At 38.5% G+C, this 20,270-nt stretch overlaps 1 protein-coding gene and 1 long non-coding RNA gene across 6 annotated transcripts in view; one reads left to right on the top strand and one right to left on the bottom strand.

Moving 5' to 3' along the window:
- fat3a (FAT atypical cadherin 3a) overlaps positions 1-20,270 on the bottom strand; it is a 434,014-nt gene that overhangs the window by 164,722 nt on the left and 249,022 nt on the right. For all 5 annotated transcript variants that reach the window (XM_057838805.1, XM_057838806.1, XM_057838808.1 and 2 more), the window contains exons 5-7: positions 19,509-19,570; positions 12,845-13,159; positions 10,456-10,666 (exon numbers count right to left, since the gene is read on the bottom strand). In XM_057838805.1, coding sequence (XP_057694788.1) covers positions 10,456-10,666; positions 12,845-13,159; positions 19,509-19,570 — 588 coding nt within the window. The remainder of the gene's footprint in view (positions 1-10,455; positions 10,667-12,844; positions 13,160-19,508; positions 19,571-20,270) is intronic.
- LOC130917422 (uncharacterized) lies at positions 1,786-13,314 on the top strand. Its single transcript, XR_009063462.1, has 3 exons — positions 1,786-2,200; positions 10,543-10,848; positions 12,472-13,314. It is a non-coding gene; the product is annotated as an uncharacterized LOC130917422 (long non-coding RNA).

Here is a 20,270-nt window from a genome sequence, read left to right as displayed (position 1 = left end):
AAATTTATCAGAAGTCACATTATGAGGCTCAAAGGTGATATTTGGAGAGATTAAAATTGAAACTCCTCTGCCCTTGGCCTGAAAGGAGGAGTGGAATGCCCCTCCCCCCCAACCCGTCAGGAGACGCCTGCTGTCTGAGCTGCGAATGTGTGTTTCTTGCAGAAAAGCAATATCTGCTTTGAGCTGTTTTAAATGTGAAAAAATCTTTCTCCTCTTCACTGGGTGGTTCAGGCCCCTGACATTCCAACTGACAAAGTTCACACAACTATCCACAAGCAATAGAAAAAGTGAAGAATGTGAAATTAACTAAATGGCAGGTCAAAGAAAAATAGATATATGTATGTACATTTGATTCCCCAGCTGGTGGCAGTGACCACCTCCCCATCCCTCCCAAGAAAGCTGCCAAAAAAAAGAGCAGCAAGCTCTTAAACCCAAACATAACTTTAAATCTTCCTGTCTCAACAAAGTTAATCCTCCGGTATTGAACATTGGAATAGTAAAAATAAAACATCCCTTTAGACAACATTGGAATGTCAATCAGTCCTGAAAGACTTGTCAGATTATATTTAAATTAAATTGAATTAAATACGGAACCAATTAAAAAAAGAACAACTGAGTGTAAATCAGTGCACACTGACATGTCTACAGTCTTAAAGTTTCAAATGAGCTGGCTCCACGATAGCTGTCACTCCGAATGCAAACGTAAAAAGAAAAAAAAACGGATATATGTATGGCGCACGCACCCACACACATACAGGATTATTATTATTATTTATTTATTATTTTATTATTGTTATATATATTTTTTATAAAATAAGAAGAGTTACGGTAAGCGCGCTCCAAGCGTGTTCTGCATGGCTCAGCCGCGGTGCTGTAATAAAGTGGCTCTCATCCAGACATGTTGAAGAAGGTGTTTATGAATTCTCACGTAATTTGGGAAGGCCGTCGATGTACTTCTGTGCCTCCTCCACTGAGCTGATCCATTTCCTGGCTCCCCCAGCCAGCGTGAGCCGTAGTCGGGCTGGGTACAGCAGCGCGGGCTTCAGACCCCGCTTGTACAACTCCGCCATGACGTCTCGATACTCCGTGCGCTTGTTGGCCACATCGGGACTGTAATCCTCCACCACTCGGATCTTGTGGCCGCGGTAGTTGAGCATCCCTCTCCGACGCGACTCCCTGATGAGCAGGTCCTTGGTCTGGTAGCGGTGGAGACGGACGATCACCGGCCGCGGTCGCTGTCCGGGAGCCGGTTTAGCCGCTAGAGTTCGGTGGGCTCTGTCGATGTCGGGCTTGGAAGGCAGCGTCTCAGAGCCGAAAACCTCCAGCAGCAGGTCCGCAAAAAACTCGGAGGGGCGGCCGCTCTCGATGGACTCAGGGATCCCCAGGATACGGATGTTTTGCCGGCGGCTTCGTCCCTCCAAGTCAGTTACTTTTGCCTTCAACTTGGCGTTGTCGATGCTCAGCGCGGCACACCTATCCTCAAGGTCGTTAACTCGCTGGCTCAGGTCGTCCGCGGCGAGTTCCAGTGAGGACACACGTTGGTCGTGGTCATCCACAGTCTGTCTCAGCGTGTCGAGCTTTGAGTCCAGTTGGTTGAAAGAGCTTTTGAACTCAGCCGCGATTTCCTCGCGGTGTTGTTCAAGTAGCGTCGAGATCGCGTCAAATGTTAAGCTAGGGTTAGCTTCCTCTCTCCTGCTCGATTTACTGCCTTTGGAAGACATTGGAAAAGTTGATTTTGCCGTTTAGAGCGATGTCAAGCAAAATAAACGAATGACTTAAGTTTAAAGTGCTTGTGACACGAAAAAGCATGTTTATTTCATAATACACGCGGTATTTTATGCTCCTGAATGATATGGACCGCTTGGATGTGTGTGGAAGCGATCGCTATATTTATTTAGTTTTTTGAATCCCGCGCCAGGAAAATGAGTGACTTCCGGCTTCGGTCTCGCATTGAGGAGGAGGGCGCTGTGACGTGTACGGTAGAAGACGTCCTCTTCACGCTACAGTGTACTGTTGTGTATGAGGACGAAGGATTCAGCTGATTTTGCGGATTAATACTTTTATTTTTTGCATCACGCCAGCCAAACGGCTGCAGAAAAATCATTCTGTATGCGGGAGAGGCGTATGCGCCTTTTTGGAGTTTCAAAAGGTTCCCATTCACCGTGGATATTTACTGTGGGACCATTGGACTTACAAGGAAGTGAGTAAACATCTTGTTTTGTATTATGTCAAATTCGAATACAGTGATTACAAAGTAAACACTATAAAATTCCTTTAAATAAAGGACTACTTACGTTTGATCATTGATAGGCATGTAAAAAGCTATCCTCACGCTCATTAGCCGTTAGCTGTTAGCACGTTAGCTACACAACAATTCCAGCCACCCTCCTCCAGGGAACGAACTGTAAATTGCTCTCCGCCGGGCGGTTTGCCGATCCGCAAAGAAACTCGACAACCGGGTCGTCATGTCAAATAATCCAGGCTAGTTGTGTGTGATTTTCCACTTCGAAGACTTTGAAACATCCCTCGGTTCGGGTTAGCATGTCGGCTAGCTGTCACTCCTTCTGGTCTGTTTACATTCTCCGAAGCCGGGGAAGGGAAATGACATATGTCCGATTTAGGTGTCATAAAATATCGTTCGGCAGGTGTGACAGTAAAGGTAAAGTCGACTGTTTTGACCATTATGGAGTAATTTTGCCATGTCGTCTTGAATAAATGGATTTTTATTATTTTGTATTCCATTTAGCACAAGTTATTTGTCATGACCATGCCATTTATTTAGCAATTGGGGAAAGTACTTGGGTAAAAAGAATATCCTGTAAAAATATTGAAGTAAAGAGACAGAAACAATGACATTTTGCCGCTCTCTTCGTCGCGTTTTCCTCATTGTGAATAGTTCCCCCTCGACGGGCTGACTGGTCCTTCTCAAGCCATTTATATAGCTATTGGGGAAAAATACTTGGATAAAAAGAATATCCTGTAAAAATATTGAAGTAAAGAGACAGAAACAATGACATTTTGCCGCTCTCTTCGTCGCGTTTTCCTCATTGTGAATAGTTCCCCCTCGACGGGCTGACTGGTCCTTCTCAAGTCATTTATATAGCTATTGGGGAAAATACTTGGATAAAAAGAATATCCTGTAAAAATATTGGGAGTAGAGAGACTGAAACAATGACATTTTGCAGCTCTCTTCGTCTCGTTTTCCTCGTTCTGAACAATTCCCCCTCAACGGGCTGAATAGTAAAACCGATGAGCCTAGTCTACCGCTGACGTCATCCACCTGTTGGGGACGCTAAAGCCCTATAATTGTAGGCGTGGCTAACCGGCAGATTAAAAGACTAATTTCTCGTCATCTGCGCTTTGCTAAATTGTTGTATATGGTCGAATCGTCTCAAAATATGATTCTAATTCACATAATAATGCCATTTAAGACTTTTTTTCTGGTGTCGTATGCTCTTTAAGTTCGAATGAGCAGAGTCGAGGGCGATGTTGTTAATGAAAGGGTAAATTAACCGGAGAGCACGTGCTGCGCAGCTACTCCATCTATCTCCGGAACCGGAAGCCAGAGACAGATCAACTTATAATAAAGTATAACTTTATTAACATTGTTTTGTTTGTAACAGAGAAGACTTGACGTGCATCAATTTGCCTGAATTTAAAAAAAAAAAAAAAAAATCACATCCAAACTAAAAAATACACTCAAGGTACATTTTTGACCATTTGATACAGAACAATAAAATGTAATAAAATCAGTAAATAATAACAAATTAAAATTGATTAGAAACATTCACTCAATATGCCAAAAAATTTGACCGAAAAAACAAAACTGAATAAAAGAAAAAAAAAAAGTGTCCTTGGACAGGACAGTTTTTATTTTTGCTGCTCACAGTATTTACCTCCTTTGCAATGGTGTGGAGTTATTTTTCAATGAACATGCTAACAATGCTCACTGGTTTACTGATGTAACACTGACAAAGCAGGACGATTGTTGGCAATACTCGGCACGTTTTCACTGAAAAAATCAAGCGGCTTAACAATGAGATTGGGGTCTAATGTCTTTAAGTGGCGTCTTAATTGATTTGGCTTCTGGCTGTCTGCTATAATTATTTTTAGACACAGTAAACAGTAGTCTTTCATCATCACCCACTGTATTAAAAGTCAAAGCTAAAAGGCAAACGGCACGAAAAAAGCGCATTCACGGCGGCCGAGGTAGAACCGTAGGTGAGGGCTGTCGTCGTGATGATCCCAAGCCGAAAATGGCACTTCTCGGGCGGCGACGTCAGAACCGGACAAGACAGTGGGTCGCTGCGTGAGTGAGTCCGGTCGGAAAACGGCTTTCGAAAACGGCGGTGGCACACTGCTCTTCATATCTGTTGTCTGTGTGTGCTGAGTGCTCTTCCTTAGTTCAAAAATACTGCGCGCACTCTGAAAATGAGAGCGCCACTGCCACCTACTGAGTGGATGTGCAAGTACCCTTTATTCCAGTACGGCAAAAAAACAAAAAACAAAAAAAACATGTTCCCCGAGATCACATGCGCCCCCCCCCCTGGCATTGCTCTGCGCCCCCCCAGGGGGGCGCGCCCCACTATTTGAGAAGTACTTGTCTAGAGCCACAAAAAATTAAAAGCCTTGTAAAAGCCTTATAATGAAAGCAACACCGACTGTATGTATCGATGTTACCGTAGCTATATTAGCCTAATTAGCCTGCTTAGCCATGATTAAATGTTTATTTTCCCTGCAATGGATCCTATACAGAATGACGCACCACGTGACTACTCCGTTGTACGATGCCACCTCAAGTTTAACTTAACTACAATAATGAATTAAAATATTGTTTGTCCTCCTACAGAAACCATATTAATACAATATATATACAGTGTTTCCCTCTCCCATCTTTTTCCATCTTCAAAAATCTTTGAAAATGCTCCAGGGAGCCAGTAGGGCAGTGCTAAAGAGCTGCGGGTTGCAGACCCCCGAGTTAGCATAACATTATCTTGCTAACCTGCAAAACTCGAGTAGGAAGCTGCTTAAAAAGAAGTGTCTTCCTGTAAGTGTTTTCTACTGTTAAAGTGAATGAAATTGAGAAATGTAGTGAATTCTGCTGGAAAGTATAGAACCAGCAAAATGTGAGCAAGAACATATCTAGAGAGAGGTCATGGTCCTGTTTCACAGGAAAGTGTTGACAGTCAAAAAAAAAAAAAAAAAAACATGTTGCTGCTTTTCTTTTTGTAAAAAGCCTGGTTTAGAAGAAAAAAAGGCTAGATCATGTTTTGAAAAATAACTCTCTCCCATGAAAATAACATTTTTTTTTATTTTTTATTTTTACGTAGGAAACAAATCAGCGTATTTGTGTTAAATGTAGCCCTGACCCCCTGTACACCCAATCTGGTTGGTCTTATTAATGTCCCGTCTCCAGCAAAAAGTGTATATGCAGGTCATTCTGTTACAGCGCTCCTACCAATGTTGAGACCAAACCTAAGCTTTTGGTTCAAATATTGCAATTTAAACTTGCTAATAAAATCCAGACATTCATTCTGGAAGTTTTCAAAATGTATCCTTCGTAGTTTTTTAAAACAAAGATTTGAATTGAACGGTGTATAACCTGAACCAAAACATATGAAATTATAAGTAAATACAGATTTATTTAACATTGATTGGTTTAGCATATCAATTAATTAGGTTCAAATTCGTGAGATATTAAATTACAGAAGGGCCAAAATTCAAGGTAACACTTTACAATATGGGTCCCTAAATTAACATTAGTTAATGCATTTTAAGACAATAAATAATGTTCAAGTAACATTACAATAATTAATATAATTGTTTATCTAACATTTATTAATATATTAATTAACATGAGTTAATGCATTAGTCAATGCATTAGTTAATGCATAACCCGACAGTCACTAATGATTTTGTAAAATTAAAAATATATAAATGCCTATTTAGGGTTAATGTTTAGGGTTAGGTAAGCATTTATAATTTTTTAGTAAAGGGACACATGTGCTACACTTTACAATAAGGGTCCAAAAATCATTCATTAATGGTTAATAAAAGTTAAGGGGGGGGCTAAGCATTTATAATTTCTTAGTTAAGGGACACATGTGCTACACTTCACAATAAGGGTCCAAAAATGATTAAGTAATGCTTAATAAAGGTTAAGGGGGGGACTTGAGCATTTATAATTTCTTAGTTAAGGGACACATGTGCTACACTTTACAATAAGGGTCCAAAAAACATTCAGTAATGTTTAGTTAAGGTTAAGTTATAATTATGAGGTACGTTCACGTGAAATAATACCATACTTAAGGTAAGGTTAGCAGCACCCAAGGACTCACAGAGCAATGTTTCTCATTTTAAAATAACATCATCACTTACTAGTACCAGTATACATTAATAAGTATTTATTAATGCACTAATGTATATGTGAATTAATGTTAAGTAATGTATTATATTTATTATATATTATAAACTACCCCCTTAACCTTTATTAACCATTACTGAATCCTTTTTGGACCCTTATTGTAAAGTGTAGCACATGTGTTCCTTAACTAAGAAATTATAAACGCTCAAGTTAACAAACCCTAAACCCTAACCCTATATAGGCCTAGATATATTTTTAATTTTACCAAACTATTAGTTACTGTCTGGTTATGCATTAACTAATGCATTAACTAATTTTAATTAATATATTACTAAATGTTAAATAAGGGATTATATGAATTATTGCAATGTTACTTAAACATTAGTTTTTGTCTTAAATTACATTAACTAATGCATTAACTCATGTTAATTAATATATTAATAAATGTTGGATAAGGGATTGAATAAATTATTGTCATGTTACTCAAACATTAGTTATTGTCTAAAAATGTATTAACTAATGTTAATTAAGGGACCCTTATAGTAAAGTGTTACCAAATTAAAAAATAAATGAAGGAATATATAAATAAATGAATAAATATGTTAAATATAAAGGAAAATGAATGAACGAATAAATAAAACATGAAAATATAAAAGTATTTTTTTGTCATTGACTCTTTTTTTTTTCATTGAAAAACACAAATGAAATGTTTTCCTTTGCTTTTGCCTTTTCTATTTCGCTTGTCATTGTCTTTGTCTTTGCTTCTGTTTTTGCCTTTGCTTTTACCGAAAGGAATGGTCTGTCTGACACTGACCAAAATGCTGTACATTTTACTTAAAATTAGGAAAAAAATGTATCCTGGGAAAGATGGCAAGACATGGTCAGTGACATGGAAAGACAGGAAGAAAAGTTATGTCACAGCCCAAAGCACTTGTCAAAAAAGTAGCACAAGTTGGATACATGCTTACTTTGAATGCTAAGCGACAAAGACATAAGACCTAGATCGTGTTGAATGAATGCAGCACTTTTTTTTCTTCTTCCTGATGCACTGTGACATGACTTGAATTTAATGGAATTACAGTAAAAACTCCTGATAATTGGATCAGATCACTCTCACCGCACCAGTCAGTGCTATAAAATATGCAGGAAAATTGAGCTTAGTGCAATTCACATGGCATAATCTCTTTAAGCCTCTCAAGTCGAATCGACTTTGCCACATCAAAAGGCATATTTGTTCACAATATTAGACTATTAAATTTAGTTAAAAATGTTGAAATTTGATTAATATTGTGTACGGCTGTATTTAGCACAGACACGAGTTTAGATGTCGACCGATATACTGTATCGGCCGGCTGATATATTGGGACGATATATGGACTTTTTTCCAACATTGGCCATCTGCCAGTCAACAACAAAAAAATAAAAAAGCCAATAAAAAAGGGATTTTGATCAGGCATCTGTGTGGGCATCTGTGGCCGCTGCTGACTGACGATCCCGGAAGGACCCGCAGCAGTTTGAAGGAAGCTTCAGGCTTCTCTGTTTTGTTAATACAGTGATACCTCGACATATGATGGCTTCGACACACGATCTTTTCGACATCCGACGTAAAATTTGACCTGCCATTTGTTTCTACATCCGATGAAATGCTCGAAATACAACGATTTATGACAGCGCCGCAGTTTTTTCAGATTTCCCTCAAGACGGACACACGGCGGATTTTCTTGTGAGAGAAATCAACATGGGTTCCAAGAATGTTGGTGCAGGTGGTGAAAAAAGGAAAAATGTGAGGCTTACCATTGAAATGAAGATGAAAATGATAGAAAAATATGAGCGTGGTGTACCATCCGTGAACTGGCTCGACAATACGGCCGTAAAACGTCTACGATCTCGACGGTCCTCCTCCGACTTGTTTTCGCCAGTATTTATAAGTTTAGGTGACAATTATTATTGTAGTAACATCGCCCAAAAATCGCCAGCTTCCTCAGATTTTTAATCATTTATTTCAGAACTCGTACAACACAACATGCTTACTGTCCGCCGCAGATGAACAAAGTGAAAGTAAAATGTCCTCTCTCACTCTGTCAAGTCAGCCACGCGGTGCGTTCAGGTACACCAAGTAAAGCACATCCGCCACATTAGAAGGCGATTCGTTAGATTATCATAGGCGGAGTTTGACTTTTGGTGGAGGGGGAGGGCACAACATGTTGATGACCCCGAACTGCAGTGTCAGCAATAAAATTAACTTTAAAGATTACAAGTTTATTTTTTTTTGTCGTATAACGTAACATACGTACTGAACGTAAAAAAAGGCTATGTTTTACTGTTTTACTCGTAGGATGACCTATAACTGTTATTACAATAATTGAAGTCCTGTATGGAGTTTCTCCAGTTTAATAAACGCTGATGTCCAAAATATATAACTGTGGTTCTTCTCCGGCTTCAATTTATTGTTTAAGAGAACATAACCTTTAACTAATGTGTTTGTGTGCGCGCCCGCGGCCATGGGATACAATTTTTGCTGGGGGTAACTACATTGGCAAGACACCCGTGGTGGCTCTGTTGTAGAATTAGCGTCTTTAGTGGGACAAATTGAAACTCTGCTCACCATTTTGGCAGTGCTCTCTGGCATTTAATGGTTCACATTTTCAATCTTTGGTTCTTGCTCAGTAGTTGTTGTCGCTTATGAAAGCTTAGGTTTAAAAAAAAAAAAAAAAACGTATATCCATCTTGCCTCTTCGGTCCTCGGGTGGTTTTGGCTAAACAAAGCAAATGACTGTCTAAGCGGTGCTAGTCACATGATCTGTTTGAAAAATAATTTTGACCTATTATAAAAATATAGTTTTTATTAATTTCATTCATTTTTTGTTGTTTGTTTCATTGCTTACAACTTTTATAGAAAATATTTTATCTGAAAACTTTTAATTTTTTAATCATATATGGGAAAGTCAATTACGTGCAATGACACTTTTCGGCCACCGGGGGGCCTGCCCCCCCGTCCCCTACTTAAACTCCGCATATGTAGATTATTACAGGTATCATTATTATTATTATTATTATTATTATTATTATTATTATTATTATTATTATTACAATTATCATATTATTATTCCGATTTTTATTGATAATTTATTTGCTTTGCTCTGTGTAACTGATTTATGTAGGTTTTCGGGCTGTTGAACGAATTGATGGAATAATAATGTATTCTTATGAGAAAATCCTGCTCGACATACGACCATTTCGACTTATAAACAAGGACCTGGAACAAATAAACTTCGTATGTAAAGGTACCACTGTATTGTAATTTTTTTACCTTGCATGAGAGAATATGCAATGTTGGTTTAGTCTTTTAAGATGTTTACTGAGTGATCCTTAAACTCTAAATGTAACTTGTAGTGTTAGCGTAGCATTCGTGTTAGCATTAGCTTTAGCATGGCGCACACTTGTTTACATCTTGTCGGGACGTCTTGGAGGGGTTAATTATTTGAAAATAATGTACTGTTCTATCTGAGTGTGTTTAATGATAAAAAGAAATGCTTTGTTGGTTGGTTTGGTATGACTAGACCGAATTAATCCTTGAATTTTCAGGTCATCATTGTAAATTTGAAGCAAAGTTGAAGAAAAAAAAATGCCTTTCATTACCTATGTGCTTTTAAAATAATGTATATTGGCCTCAAATATCGGCTTACAAAATCGGCTCAATCGGCTGAAAATGTTTTCAAATGCATTTAATAAATCTTATATTGTTCAACCTTTAATATCAGTACAATAGTGAATTTGAAAAAGTATAAGTACATAAGTTAGAGAGAGTCATTGTAATGCCCAATTCTAGTTTAGGTATTCACAGTATTCCGGTAATCATAGAAAGTTCATTACGGACTGATGGGTTAGTTAGTTAATTTTTTTTTCCTACAGAGGCACCAGCATATATCTAGAATTGCTGTTACCATAGTGACTGGGATGAGCAGGGCGTAACGGATCAAAGAGTGAGTCAACAGTATCTGAGCTGCACTGATAATGCAAGGATATATTCAGCCTAACAAGCCATGCAAATATCATTCTACTGATTGGCAGGAACAAAAAATGAAAAATACCTGTGATGTCAAACCATAAAGGGGCTGAACTTCGCTGCATGGAGACCACGCCAACAATCTCTGTGACTTTGTCATTTTCCATTACAGTAAAATTGTAGAAAGGCTCATCAAACAGAGGAGGCAGAGCCGTAGGAGGAGGGCGACGGATCCACTCAATGTGGAGGCGAGCCGTGGAGGACTTCTGAGGACGACCATTGTCGGTTGCCTTAATCTAAGGAGAGAAGTCATCATGCTGAATGGTAAAGTAAGTAGGTGACAGTCTCGCAGTAGTTTTATTGACACTAAATTTGAATAAATTGGTTATTTTCACAGTTGACCTTGAATAGTAAGACAAAAATACGACTGGACCAGTGCCTTTAATTGATAAAACAGTGTGGACAACCTCATTCCCAGGTAAATGTTTCAAAGATAAACAGGGCACACAAAGGTGTGCTCTAAGGCAGTGATCCCCCACCACTGGGCCGGGGACCGGTCCGTGGCTCATTTGCAATGGGGCCGCAGATAAATAATGAATAATTTGTTAACGACCCCAATCTGGCCTATGTGTCTTGACACATCAATATGCATGTCTCCTTTATCGACTAGTCCGAGTGGAGATTTGTGTACGTCGCCATCTAGTGGTACTGCCATGACAGGGGTGTTTGCACAGCAATAGCAGTTCCAAATCAATGTAAACAGTAACGTTAGCTGCTGTTGGCTATGTGCTGCGGGCGGCAACGTTTTTGGACAGCTTTTTGACGGAGAAAAGGCCACTTGCTGAGTCAGAAGAGGAGCCTATGTGGCAACAAAAGTGAATGCATTGAGCGCATCATTGCGGCAAACCGTTTGGCTCATGCTAAGAAACCTTTCATTATTGGTAAAGAACCCATTACGGCTGTGACCAAGGATATTTACCGTCAAGTTTTAGGAGAAGCTGCTGTTAAAAAAGGTTGATTGAGGCCCACATTACACCGGTTTGTGGTGCAAAAAACGGTTGGGGACCACTGCTCAAAGGTAAGACTAAGCTAACACCAGAGACTAATTAGCTAGCCTGCTTGCTTTCGTAGAACATTGATATAACTGGTTATCAAAGTTGTAATTACAGTGATCCCATATCTTTCGCGGGTAATGCCCCCCCAAAATTGAAAATCCGCAAAGTACAGGCAGAGTTTGTTTATGTTAATTAAAGATAAATAAATAAATAAATATCGGACTATACAGTATATGTAATTATAGTCCCAAAATTATCATATATATGTACATATATATATATATATATATATATATATATATATGTTATTTTTTAAATTATTCACATTAAAATATTGGACGCAATTAAAGCACAAATGCCCCGCTCAAACAGATTAAAATGACAGCACAGTGAAATGTGTACTTGTTGTGTTTTTCGGAGTTTTGTCGCCCTCTGCTGGCGCTTGGGTGCGACTGATTTTATAGGCTTCAGCACCCATGAGCATTGTGTAAGTAATTATTGACATCAACAATGGCGGGCTACTAGTTTATTTTTTGATTGAAAATTTTACAAATTTTATTAAAAGGAAAACATTAAGCGGGGTTTTAATATAACATTTCTATAACTTGTACTAACATTTATCTTTTAAGAACTACAAGTCTTTCTATCCATGGATCACTTTAACCGAATGTTAATAATGGTAATGCCATCTTGTTGATTTATTGTTATAATAAACAAATATGGTACTTATGTACTGTATGTTGAATGTATATATCCATCTTGTGTCTTATCTTTCCATTCCAACATTCATTTACAGAAAAGCATGGCATATTTTATAGATGGTTTGAATTGCGATTAATTGTGATTAATTAAGATATATATACATATACGGTCACCATATTCAGGTGTGCCCAAACTATGCTGGGTGCTGGATTTATTTCCAACAAAACAGGATGACACATTTGCACCGATCCGGTGTCTTACAAGTGTAATCAGTTGATTGTAGTCGGGTGCTGCTTGTTTTACAAGAAACCTCATTGGTTTAACGGTCTGTGCTCTATTGGTAGGAAAAGAGACGAGGACCCACAGTGGCCCTTGAGGACTGGTTTGGACACCCCTGCTTTAAGTGTTGAACCTGTATACTTTTGCCTCAATAGCTTGCTAGAATGTTTTATATTTTCAATATAACCCCCCAATGCATATTGTAAATCCATTTGCCTCAATTTGGAGGATGTTGCACTGGTATTGCTCCAAAATAAATAACTTAAAACCGTCCGATATACGCCCGTCTGTACTGGCTTGTGCTTTTGGAGTCACAGAGCTTGTCATTTTAGCAACTGTAACTAGGTGAAGCGCTTTTGTGAAAGGTCATTCTGATATTTATTATTGAATCGAGTCATTATTAAAGACCCTATCAAGAGAAAGATCACTTGCACATACTGTTAGGATATCGTAGCTCCCAGCTGGAAAGGCCTTGCGAGATGACACCATTGCCGTCTTGGGATCAATGAAGAACTTCCCGTCCTCATTGCCATCAACGATGCTATAAGAAAGGTCACTGTTGGGTCCATCGTCACGATCATAGGCAAAGACCCGATAGATAGGCTCTCCTTTCTTTCTCCGCTCCCTTTCCGGTAGTTTGACCTGATAGACCTTCTCTGGAAATGTCGGCTTGTTGTCATTTTCATCTAGGACCTGGACCATCACCCACACCGTACTCTGCCTCGGACTGGGTCCACCATCTGACACCAAAACCTTAAAAAGGAGAAGATAATTATGAATGTCTTTGAATTAATGCACGAGGTTAAACTGTTTACGAGTTTCAGAAATCCATTATTCAACATATTGTTACGTTTTCTAAGAAAAAGTTGTACAACCCCTTGCAAAAAGTATGGAATCACCAGTCTCGGACGAGCACTCACTCAGACATTTTATCATGTAGACCAAACTCAGATAAAAAGCTTGAAAAAAATAATGAATTCGTTCAAAAGTTCAACTTTTTAGCATTCAGAAACACTAAAAGAAATGAAAAAAAAAAAAAAAAAACAAAAAAAAAACATCGCGGTGGTCAGTAAATGTTAATTTTATAGAGCAAGTGCAGGGAAGTATAGATGGAATCATTCCATTCTGAGGAAAAAAAATATGGAATCATGAGAAACAAAGAAATAACAATCAAAACACATCTCTAGTATTTAGTAGCACCACCTCTGGCTTTTATGACAGCTTGCAGTCTCTGAGGCATGGACTTCATGAGTATTCTTCATCATATTGGTGCCAACTCTCTTTGATTGCATTTGGCATCCTTGTAGGTCGGAGCCTTGCTGTAGACCATTTTTTTCAATTTCCACCACTGGTTACCAATAGGGTTGAAATCTGGGCTATTTGCAGGCCATGACATTGACTGGAGGAGTCTTTCTCCAAGGAATGCTTTAACAGTTTTAGTTTTGTGGCATGATGCATTGTCATCTTGGAAAATGACAAACATATTTTCAATTGAAGTTATAAGAAAGCAGTCTAAAATTTCAATATAAACTTGTGCATTTATTGAAGATTTAACCACAGCCATCTCCCCAGTGCCTTTGCCTGACATGCAGCCCCATATCATCAAGGACTGAGGGAATTTTGATGTCTTCTTCAGGCAGTCATCTTTGTAAATCTCACTGGAACAGCACCAAACAAAAGTTCCAGCATCATCACCTTGTCCAATGCAGATTCTGGACTCTTAACACCTTGTCCAATGCAGATTTTTGACTCTTGACTGGTGATTCCATACTTTGAGGGAGCAGCGCAACACTTCTCACAAGAGTGACACGACCCCAAACGCTGCTCTGATGCAGACTGACATATTCCACATACAATATGAAGATGTCACGCATTGTGAAAATATGAAAGACACAATGTCACATTTTTGTCCCGTCAGACGAAAATTGGCATTTGTCTCGTAATGTTCTAGTCTCCCAAGCCATGTTTTTACCTTGTCATCATCATGTCATCATCATGAAAAAAATGTTCGTTGACGAAATATTTTCGTTATCTTCATTGCTGACGAAAAAAACACTGATATTGGGTAATTTTTCCCATTTGAAATAAATGGGCCCATTGGAAGTAAGTGGGGATCTTTTTGTCAAATTTTGATGTACGTTGGTGGCAAAAACGACAATATTTGTTGCCGCAGCACCTAGATTTCAATGATGTGATGATACATTTTGAAATTTGAATATTTTAAATGTTTTTGTTATTGGAAGTTAAAGAGGCTGCAACTGGAAATGTTGGGCGAAAGAGAACCTGCATCGTGTCATTTTTTGGAAAGGTGAGAATCTTTTAAAGCGTGTGGGCTGGGCAGCATGCTGAAAAAGCGGACTGAAAAAATATATATATGTACAGTATGTGGGGAGCTTTTCTTTCCAAAGCATCCCCACAATTATAGGTTACTGAACCTGTGTTAAATAAAACTTTTATTGCTATTGTTTGCCATGGTACATTTGCCTTGCCATAATAAGGTTGTAAACATACAGTAAACCAACATTTTCCTTAAAAGCTTCTGGCCTTGACACCAATTGCCGTCATACTTTGGTGGCCCAAAGCAAGAGATGATGAAATTCATAATTTGCATTTTTATTGATTGCAATTCTTCAGACTCAACAGTGTTTTACTTTAGAGTGGTGATGATGGCACTAGCTTTCCCCGTGGCAGTAGTTGTTCCAAAATTGGCTCCAGCATCCATCGCCCCCACAGCAGGAGTGGCTCTAACACGGTCAATTGTCATCCTAACAATCATTGTGCCATCATCAGCTCCAGCCGGACTCAGAAAGGCTTGTACATTCCGCCCAATGTCATATTCTTGCCAAGTGGAGTCAATAACCTTTGTGTGTGGAAATAATTCAATGTGCAGTTTTTTTGTTTTTTTTTTGTTTTTTTAATGTGACAAATTAAAAAAAAATATTTTAAAAATTCTGATGAACCATCTGGAAGTATTGTTTTTCCATTTAACCCACATTATGGCTTTGAAACTATGCTAGTTGCTCTTCACTACATTGCATTAAAATGTTACTTTGACAAGTTGCATGGTCTTTTTTGGAAACCGTTAGAATTCACGATGGACTCTTAAGTCATGCCCAATGAAATTAGCCAGCTGAAGCATTGGAGTTTCCGTCATGTTCAGCAGTTCTGTGTTGTTCCTTCATGCTCACTCATCCCGATAAATGTAAGAGACATAGGACTCTGTTGCCTCAAACCTTGCCATGACAATGTCGGTAGTTTTGACTATATGTCTACAGGAGATCCTGTTGCTGGAAAGAAGTAGTTCTTTTCTTCAAGAACTTCATGAGCCTACCACTGCTGATAAAGGATCTGCACAAGTTTAGGTGGTTGTTTACACCAGTGTTGCTTCTTCTGACAACGTAACCTTAACCTGGCATGCCAGATTGATTATTTGTCAGAATTATTTTGCACACAGTTAATATTTATGCTTTCCTTATTATGGTAAGTCACCTCATAGGATAACTTCTGTCTCATCAGCCTTTCCTTTATCCTGGGCCATGTGGCCATTAGGTAATGTTCCCTCGAAGCTGCACGCGTGCGCAAATGCAATATTAACATTGCATAGGTACATACTGATCAGACTAGATGGACGTTTGAACACCAATGTTTAATTGTCGTTTTGAACATAAATGTACATACAGTGGCATGAAAAAGTATCTGAACCTTTTGGAAATTCTGACATTTCTGTATAAAATCACCATCAAATGTGATCTGATCTTTGTCAAAATCGCACAGATGAAAATAGAGTTTCTGCTTTAATTAAAACCACCCAAACATTTATAGGTTTTCACATTTCAACACGAACAAACAATGACAGAAGGGGAAAAAATATGTAAGTGAACCCTCTGCCTAAGGAGTCTTAATCTTTTACCAAACATTTAAAGTAAGGTGTGTGCCTAATCATTGATGAGTGGTTTAAAGTTGCCCTGTCCACTATAAAACACACACCTGGTAAAAAATGTCTTGATGAGAAGCATTGTCTGATGTGCATCATGGCTCAGTCAAAAGAGCTGTCTGAAGACCTGCGATCAAGGATTGTTGATTTGTATAAAACCTGGAAAGGATACAAAACCGTCTCTAAACGTCTGGATGTTCATCATATCATCGATAGTCAGAGAAGTTGTCTACAAATGGAGAGAGTTCGGCACTGTTGCTTCTCTCCCAAGGAGTGGCCATCCATCAAAGATGACGCCAATAGTTCCGCGCAGAATACTCAGAGAGGTCAAGAAGAACCCAAGAGAATCTGCTAAAGACTTACAGAAATCACTGGCACAGCCCAATATCTCTGTGCACACATCATTTCTATGTAAAACTATGGCCATGAATGGTGTTCTACTGTCTAAAACAAACATTGTTTGTCGTTTAATGTTCGCAAAAAGGCACTTGGACACTCCATAGAAGTTTTGGCAAAATATTTTGTGGACTGATGAAACCAAAGTTAATTGTTTGGGAGTAACACACAACGACATGTGTGGAGGAAAAATGGAACAGCTCACCAACATCAAAAACTCCTCCCCATCGTGAAGCATGGTGAGGGAGCATCATGATTGGGGCTGTTTTGCTACCTCTGATCAACTTGCAATCATTAATGGTAGAATTAATTCAAATGTTTGTCAGGGTGTTTTGCAGGAAAATGTGAGGCCGTCTGTCAGACAGTTGAAGCTAAAAAGAGGGTGGATGCTGCAACAAGACAATGATCCAAAACGCAGAAGTAACTCAACTTCAGAATGATTTCAGAAGAACAAAATACATGTTCTTGAGTGGCCAAGTCAAAGTCCAGAGTTGAACCCCATTGAGATGCTTAAGACAGCGATTCAAGCCATACATCCCAGGAATCTGACTGAACTACAGCAGTTTGTAGAGACGAATGGGCCAAGATTAGTCCTGATTGATGTGCCAGACTTATCTGCAGCTACAGGAAGCGTCTGGTTGAAGTTATTGCGGCCAAAGGGGGGGCACAAAATATAAAATGTGATGGTTCACTTACTTAATTTCCCCCCTTCTGTCATTGTTTGCATACTATCCTCATTAAAATATAAAAAAACTATAAATGTTTGGGTGGTCTTAGTTAAAGCAAACACTATATTTTTATCTGTGTGATTTTGACAAAGATCAAATCACATTTGATGGTGATATTATGCAGGAATGTGAGAAATTCCAAAAGGTTTAGATACTTTTTTATACCACTGCACAAAAAGCTTCTGATGAAAATCATCTTCAAAATTGTCAGTCCATCCTCATCAACACTGGTAATCACCAACACTTCAGAGGGCCATGCTGTGTCCAGCGATTCTATGTAGGCGACAGGCATGACCTGAATTATTGCTAAGCAAATTCGAAATGGGCTCACTTATGGAGACCGATTTAAAATAAGCAAGCAACACACATACTTGAGACAGAAGCTACGGACTTCTTACACTCAACTCCACACTCATCAATAGAAGGCGAGTTCACGGCATAATTTATCATTAATCATGGAAGAACCAAGCTCATTCGGGTTCTCATTATTGTTAAATGAGACCAGCGTAGACTGAGTGTCCTAAAACAAGCTTTATTACCAAGCTAATGAAAACCATATTGAGGAAAGCCATGGAGAGTGCCGGGGCAAGAGCTGAGTTTGTGTCGTGGATGAGATGGGAGAGGCCATTTGTTTTCATCAAAATCTTGTCAGCTTCTGAAATGGTGTATGATTTGTTGGGCTAAATACGGGCAGGGCAATGTCAACCATATGTTGTTCATTTACATAGAACAGGTCACCATTATGTGGTAACAAGTGGCGCAAATATGATTTTGGAGAGTAGAAGTATTTTATTTTTATTACGCATTCGAAAATTAATATGAGATGATGTAAAGTGGTTTGCCAGGTCAGTTTTATGTATGTATTTGTTTGTTTGTTTGTTTTGTTAGTTTTAACAGGAATACAACAGTTGGATTTAAAGTGAAGCAAAACATCTACAGAGGTTTTTAAATTACACTTTGGGGCTGTTTACATGGTGACGCTGCATCACCAAGAAGCAATGATTGTGTTGCGGAATGGCCTTTACATGGTGACAGCGAAAATGGAAGGCCAAGACACCAACTTTTGATTCCGGCCTCCATAAGCGGATTTTAAGGGGGGTCCAGGGGGATCAGCTCCATTGCATGTAATTGCATGTAATTGACTTTCCTATACAGTATATGATTTTTAAAATTAAGAATTTTACGGATAAATATTGTCTATAAAAGTTCTAAAGCAATAAAACAAACAACAAAAATGAATGAAATGAACAACAAAATTTTTGTAATGGGTGAAAATTATTTTTCAAACAGATCATGTGACTATTGTAATGATATGAGCAAATTGTATCTGCATGTTCGATTAGTAATGTCTGCTTGTCACAGCACACGAAAGTCAGAGATATGCAGCGAGCTCGAGACAGCTGATATAAAGCCCGCCAGTGGACAGTTAATGTTGATGATGCCTCTCTTCTGTTCTGTAACTAAAGATCTGTCATTAAAAATGTCAACTATTCAAGAAACCCACAACTACAAAGAAACACAACTACAGTAGCACCTTAGACGGTCATTTGGTTTGCTTAGCCAAAACCACCTGAGGAACGAAGAGGCCAGATGGATATAGGTAATTTTTTCAAACCTAAGCTTTAAAAAGCGACAACCGCTACTGACCTAGAACCAAGGATTGAAAATGTGGACCATGAAAAGCCAGAGAGCACCGCCAAAATGGTGAGCGGAGTTTCAATTTGCCCTATTAAAGACGCTAATTGTACAACAAATTTTGCACCCATGGATGGATGGATGGATGGAGGTGATTAGAGACTATATAAATTGTGTCGAAAACACCTTGAGAAATCATTATGACAATTGGTTTTTAAGTCAGCACATTTGGCAAAAAAAAAAAAAAAAAAAAAAAAAATATATATATATATATATATATATATTTTTTTTTTTTAAAGAAATTGATTAAGGCCCAACACACAACATCAGTAAACTTGAGGTTTCAAAGCTACCATTTTACATAACAGTAGTGTCCTACTGTATGCTCATTGCACACTAAAATGCTCACCTCTAAGACATGTTCAGTTTGTTGTTCACGGTCCAGTTTTCTTGAGGTTGTTGTGATCAGACCTGAAGCAGAAAACAACAGGGAAAACATGAAGATTTGATTCCAAAATAGCAAACACAAACCCATGCCAGTGAGCCAAATGTCTAAGCTATTGGTGTCTTTTATTGTTGTTTTGATTAGATTGAAATGGAAAAAAAAATATTGCAACTGTAAAGGAAAGGAGAGGGTCAAATAGATGAAACACATTTAAATGTGATTATTGAGTCTATAATTACTGAAGCCTTTTTGAAAAGGTAATTGCTAATAACACGACAAAACAACAAAAAACACAAATTTACAGATCCCTAGCGAGAGACAGGATTGAGAACCTGGATTGAGTCAGATAAATGGGCCCATAAAATAAATACAAAAAAGACAAAAAACAAAAAACAAACTACATTAAATTTAAAGGAGGAGAAATAGATTTTATTTAAAGTTTTGCAGTGAGTACATTAAAGACTAAAATATAGCAAGGCCATCGTTGCTTTTAATGTGGTGCTGCACAGGCAATTTCCATTTTTGTGTGAGCCACACGGGTGCCCTTACGGGGTTAACTTGTGGGCTGGCATCAGCCTGCCTATTCGCATATGCATAATAAAAAGTGTATGATTGTGGGAGCTGGGGACGCAATGACTTGAATGTGTTTTAGAATGATACTGTATGCCTGGAAAATTAAGATGCACCCCCTTTAAGTCAGCATCCAACGTACACAGAGTACGATGC

The sequence above is a fragment of the Corythoichthys intestinalis genome, chromosome 6 (assembly GCF_030265065.1).
Source record: "Corythoichthys intestinalis isolate RoL2023-P3 chromosome 6, ASM3026506v1, whole genome shotgun sequence".
NCBI lineage: Eukaryota > Metazoa > Chordata > Actinopteri > Syngnathiformes > Syngnathidae > Corythoichthys > Corythoichthys intestinalis.
This window is presented reverse-complemented; position numbering and strand designations above follow the sequence as displayed.